The 5,687-nt window shown below is 41.7% G+C and overlaps 1 protein-coding gene across 1 annotated transcript; it reads left to right on the top strand.

The window, feature by feature from the left end:
* Positions 1 to 2,802: 2,802 nt before the first annotated feature.
* On the top strand, positions 2,803 to 5,652 carry LOC116378944 (putative ferric-chelate reductase 1). Its single transcript, XM_031840848.1, has 4 exons — positions 2,803 to 2,909; positions 3,390 to 3,636; positions 5,027 to 5,160; positions 5,307 to 5,652. Exons 2-4 carry the CDS (start codon positions 3,432 to 3,434, stop codon positions 5,403 to 5,405), a joined length of 438 nt encoding a protein of 145 aa, XP_031696708.1. The 5' UTR covers positions 2,803 to 2,909; positions 3,390 to 3,431; the 3' UTR covers positions 5,406 to 5,652.
* Positions 5,653 to 5,687: the final 35 nt, after the last annotated feature.

Genomic DNA, 5,687 nt, shown 5'->3' with positions numbered 1-5,687 from the left:
ATATATATATATATATATATATATATATATATATATATACACACACACATACATATAGACTTCCTGGAACTTCCTCGTCAACACGTAGAGGCCCAGGACATTACTTGAGCTAATACACATGGGTAGATATACAACAGCCCAGACACACAGGAACAGAGCATGCTGCTTGGATTCTGGTCTGCACATGGAGCAGGTTAATTAATGCATCCAGAGTCACTGAACCCTTCCTCTGAGTCTGCGCAGTGCTCCGGTCCGATAAGAACAAGGTCAGCAATGCAACCGTTAATGTCACACTACCTATTTATACAACTCTTCCGACCACTGTTCAGCTGGTCTGGAGCACCGGGTCCAACACTGAGTGACAACAGATATAGACAATGTCGAGACGACGGTAGAGAAGTGTTCGGCCCGGTGGTACAGAAACCCAGAGCTGAGATCCCGTGTGTGGTGGGACTCCAATCCATTCAACAGAGCGGCCATTTAATGTTCACTCGCTTACTAGCACACAGTTATTCAACATTAAATATAATACAAAACACTCATTTCATTGTTAGTAACAATTTAACAATTCGGCATACGTACACGTTACCACAGTCACTTTATTTTAATAGCGCCACACACTTTACTTGTGGTTCATTTGGTAATTCATGTCTGCAGCAGACATACATAGTGGGCGGTGCCGTGAAGTTGAAATGTGATTGGGGAAATTAATGTAAACTTGAGAATGGCTATTCAATGTTTCATAAGGTAAAATGATGTACCTTCGTCGCAAGGAAACGCTAAAAATGTTGATTAATGGACAGAATGCTAAATGGTTATGAGCATTCGTCGTCTGTAAACAACGAACGGTGTGTTTTCCCATATTATGGTGCAATGTTGAATTACGAAACGCAACGTGCAAAGCGTTAAAGCAAGGTTATTATTATAATTAAAGTTATAACAGTAAGCTAAACTTGTGTCCGCTAACGTTAGCTAACACCCGTTAGCTAAGTTAGTGATGCATCATTCGACCTGCTAGCCTATAGCTGGGGATACAACTCCAACAAGCTTAATTACATGACCATATGACAATATGACACGATAATCCAAACAGCTGTTTGAATATCCATTCCCACTCACCTGTCCGTTGTCTCCGTTAGGTCACAGCTTCGAGTGTGACAGCTCTGTTTTTCTTGTATGGACAGTGGGTGAACTAAGGGGGCGTGGTCTGCAGACCGGGGGGCCTTTACCGTAATAACCCCAGTAAAACGGAATTATTGAATGTTTTAATACATTTTCAAACCAGTATTTATTTAACCAAGAAATGTGTTCACTGCTCATTTAGTGTAAGTATGAATTTCATACATGACTACAGGAAGCTGCCCAGTAGCTTCAGTGAGTCTTGTAACCTATTTGGGAATTTAGTGCCCTGCTCATGTGAACTTCAGAGGTGGTTGCTGAAGCACTACAACAAACCCTTAAGCCCAGTCACTCAGCTTCTGTATTGACTGAAGAAAAATTTCAAGCGCTTACTTAGACAACATAGCCTGCTCTGCAGCAATAACTAATTTATTGAAATAGGATATTGCTGCCAAAATGCTCATTCTATTGCATAATTTCTACTGCGCAATTTCTAAGCTTACCACACATCAACGTGCAGTGTGCACGTAGGCACATAAACAGACAAGCGAGTTACATAAGATGGCACACTGCAGTGCAGCTGTTGGACAGACAAGAGCAGCCCACCAGCTAGTAACATAATGCCAAGATTACGTCATACATTGACATAGATAAAGTAAATTAAAATGTAATCTGATATCATGGAAGAATTGCTACTTTCATTAGAATTTATTTTGATCAAATTGTTCTTCAAGATGACTCACCAGGCCTGCTCATTAGAAATACTGGGACACAACGAATTTACAAAGCACAATGTGATATGAACAAATCTCTTGCGCATGCAGGCACGTTAATGTACATCATGAAGTGAGTGTCCCTCTCATACCACCAGAGGGAACTCTTGTCCACACACATCAACAATGGACAAATGTAGATTCAAATCCCAAACTATGAGAAGCTGAGGCACATTTTTCTGGTTGAACAAAATATGTATAGCCTTTCATACTTGCACACTAATTATATTTCATGAATATGTAGTGTAGAGCATTCCCACTGGGAAAATAAGAACATGAAGGAAACTAAAACCACTAGCTTGCAGAATGAAATGTTGGATACTACTGTCCCACAATGGAAGCACAATGAAAATGCAGCTACTCAAAGCTGTTAACACCTGTAATGCTCCAGGGACATTGCACAAAACGAAATAATGAAATATTGAAATCCCTGAGAGAACTTGTTCATGCTTGCTACTGCTCAATTTAAAATATAGAATTGACATTATTGATTTTATCGACTCAAATTTAAAGTCATCTGTTGACGCCCTGTATCATCATCATATCAAGTTTAAGGCACTTCCACATCGTCTTTACATTTTAGCACTGGAGGTTGCTGCCTGTCACAGACAGGTAAGTGTCGGCTTGCTCAATAATTAATTGAGCAAGCAAATTAGTTAATTAATTTAATTTAATTTAATTTAAATTGATGCTAGCAGACCATTTATATACTGTATATATATTATAGTTTCACATAAATTCTTCTCATATAGATGAACAGCAATAGCTGTGAATGGAAAGTACACCTGACAAGGTAATGAAACCTGCCCCGGAGTGAAAAGTCATATCAGGATGTTCCAATAGTTCAGCCATCAGGTTGTAAAACTGCTGCAATAATAGACACACACACACACACACACACACACACACACACACACACACACACACAGAGCACTGGGACAGAGGACATGATATTGTACTCACATATACATACTGCCAAGCTTGGACTATTTCCCTTCTACTGCAGCAGGACGAGTGGTGAGTACAACAACCTTATTACTCTCTTTGGTTAAAGAGTTCTCCTTAGAAGAAGACCATTTCCTGTAGTACATGAGGCTTGCTTAGCAAGAACCTTTAGTCACAAAGGCCATCATTAAAACAAGTTTGCAGTGATTGTATTAGAATGGAAATCTTTCTACTTAGTGTTTAAATGTCTGCTGTTCTTCCTGGATGTGTCCTGAAAGATGTGTAGAGTCAGTGAGACTTGAAACACTGAGGCCACAAGAGCTGAGATGCTGAGATGTGTACAGAGACACAAAGCAACTACAAAGACACATAAAATGACCAAAAAGAGACCACTAAACAGCTACAAACAGATACAACACAACTACTCAGACAAGCAAAATGACAATGAAAAGGAACAAAACAATCTCAACGACTTTACAAGTCCAGAGACATAGCTTGTGGTCATGCTGAATTCCTTCTTTGCTGGATTGTGTGATTTCTTTTTCATTTCAGAAATCGTGGCCACCGTGTAGCAGCTGATACTTTAACTTGTAGATGTCTCCTTTGGGCTTGTGTGGCCTTCTCTTTATCTCCGTCTCGGTGTGTTATTGGGTGCCAGCAGGCTGCTATGCCAACGGCAAGGTCACCAAAGTCTGTGGCAGCATGGAACCCCACCATGGTGTCCCTGGTCAAACCGCTCACAGCCCCTACCGCCTAGACACCAACACCACCACGTTCAGTCCCAGAGAACGGATCAAAGGTAACCAAGGAATGTAATAAGTCAGTCATCAAGGTTTGTGGAAATGGTTGAACCCAACACTGCCAGTTTAGACATATCGATGGAACCCAGTGCTGTGATAAAGGCTCTAATGTGAAAAATGTGCTCCCGAAACAGAACCCATAAAGTCACTCCCATAATATGCAGTACTCAAAAACCAAGAAGCCAGTGAGCAGTCATTTGCAATTTCAACAAATTAGATTTGAGACTCCCTTTAACCTGGTCAAAATACAGGTCTTAGTACAGACTTAGTAACGTATTAGTCTAGAGCAGGGTTCACCAACCTTTTTTAAACTGAGGGCTACTTCAAGGGTACCGAGTAGTACGAAGGGCTACTTATTTGACACAAAGTTCCTGAATAACAAAGTTGCACAGATCACCTTTTAATAATAATATATGTGAAGAGACTGTTTGATCACATGTCAGTTAATTATTCCTCACAATAATTATTAAGAATGATTTCCACAACAATGATGGTATAGCTACACATATATATTGAAACATGCAACTTTTATTTCTGTTAATCTGTTTCAACATTTGAAAGTCAGAGGTATCACATCTGTGATATTTTTGTATCATCACATGATCAAAGCCGGTTACTTTTGCACATAGCGCCTGCTGGTGAATGATCCAGTGGTAATGTAGACATTTTGCGAAGTCTGGGTCACCTTTGCATTGCGCAATGAAGCCTGCATCCCGGCCCGTCATCGCGGGAGCCCCGTCTGTTGTCGCCGACACCAGCTTTTCCAATGGTACCCTTGTCTCCACGAAGAAACTAGTAAACAGTCTCGTCTATAGCCGAGCGGGGGATCCAACCCTCCGAGGCACGCGAGCGTCTTTGGCGCCCGCGTTCAAACCTCTAGTCTGGGCCTTTTCGGTAGGAATGCGTTGCCTCGCCTCTACCCCCGCCACCCCTGAGTTGTTGCCCCGCGGCCTGTTCCGAGGATTTACGGATCTGAAGACGGGGTGCGCTCGCGGCGCACTCGCGGCGCGCGTCTGGCGCCAACGGGAAGCGCCCGCCATTCGGAACCTGAAAAACCTAGTGCGGCGGCCTCGTCCTGGCTGTCCACCGTGCGCCTCCAGGTACCCAACTCCCTTATGACAAGAAATATTGTCATTTTAAAATCTACACTAATGCAAGTGTTTTCGATTAAAAATGAACAGCAACTAAATTTTTAGACGGAGCTCCATGGTGACTAGTGCTATTTTTAGAACATGCCTTGCCGGCGACTCAAGTGGTCCCTGCAGGCGACAGGGTGCCGGCGGGCACCGTGTTGGCTACCTCTGGTCTAGAACCAAATGAATAAACATGATTGATAATGTTGATATTATTTTCTTTCAATTCTTACATTTTTGAAACACTCTTTTCCAGTCATCCTCTCCGGAACATCGTATTTTGAGGGCTTTCTGCTTCAGGCCAGGGATGCAGCCAATCAGGGCACAGTTGGCACCTTCACCCTGACCAACCGGAACAAGACACAGCTGCTCACCTGTAATGAGCACCAGGTGTGCACACGTAAACATGCACATAAAGACACATGTTTTTTCATAAAATCACAAACCCCAAAAGGGAACACTCAAATAAGATTATTACCTAAAACATTATGAAAAATGAAATTAAAAAAGCTTTGTGTGTGTGTGTGTGTGTCCAGGGTTCAGCAGTGAGCCATACGAGTGATGCCAGACAGACAGAGGTGTGTGTCGTATGGAATGCTCCTGCAGATGCTCCCAGACAGATTCAGTTTTTGTGAGTGTATTTCTTTCTAAATGCTCATTCAAAGTCAGCTTATGAAACTTTTTCTGAGCAGTGGCCACTGTGGTCAGAAATAATGATTACGGCATATTTTGATACATTAAAAAATAGTGTATCATTAGCTCAACAGAGTCAGAAAGTTAGAAAACTGACTCAGCCATCTCAGTTACACAGCAGTACGTGTTATTAGCAAAATTAGCTAATTTAAATGTTGCAGAAATGAATGTTGACATGTTTTATATGTCAGGTAATGACTTGGAATAAAGTTGACTAAGGAGTT

Source organism: Anarrhichthys ocellatus, unplaced genomic scaffold (genome assembly GCF_004355925.1).
Source record: "Anarrhichthys ocellatus isolate YVR2014 unplaced genomic scaffold, GSC_Weel_1.0 scaffold3453, whole genome shotgun sequence".
Taxonomy (NCBI): domain Eukaryota; kingdom Metazoa; phylum Chordata; class Actinopteri; order Perciformes; family Anarhichadidae; genus Anarrhichthys; species Anarrhichthys ocellatus.
The sequence above is the reverse complement of the archived record's forward strand: the minus strand, read 5'-3'. Positions and strand labels throughout refer to the sequence as shown.

Coding starts and splice junctions, on each gene's coding strand:
- LOC116378944 (XM_031840848.1), top strand. CDS start 3,432: ATGTCTCCTTTGGGCTTGTGTGGCCTTCTCTTTATCTCCGTCTCGGTG. Junction 3,637..5,026: donor TCCCAGAGAACGGATCAAAG/GTAACCAAGGAA, acceptor ACTCTTTTCCAG/TCATCCTCTCCGGAACATCG. Junction 5,161..5,306: donor TCACCTGTAATGAGCACCAG/GTGTGCACACGT, acceptor GTGTGTGTCCAG/GGTTCAGCAGTGAGCCATAC.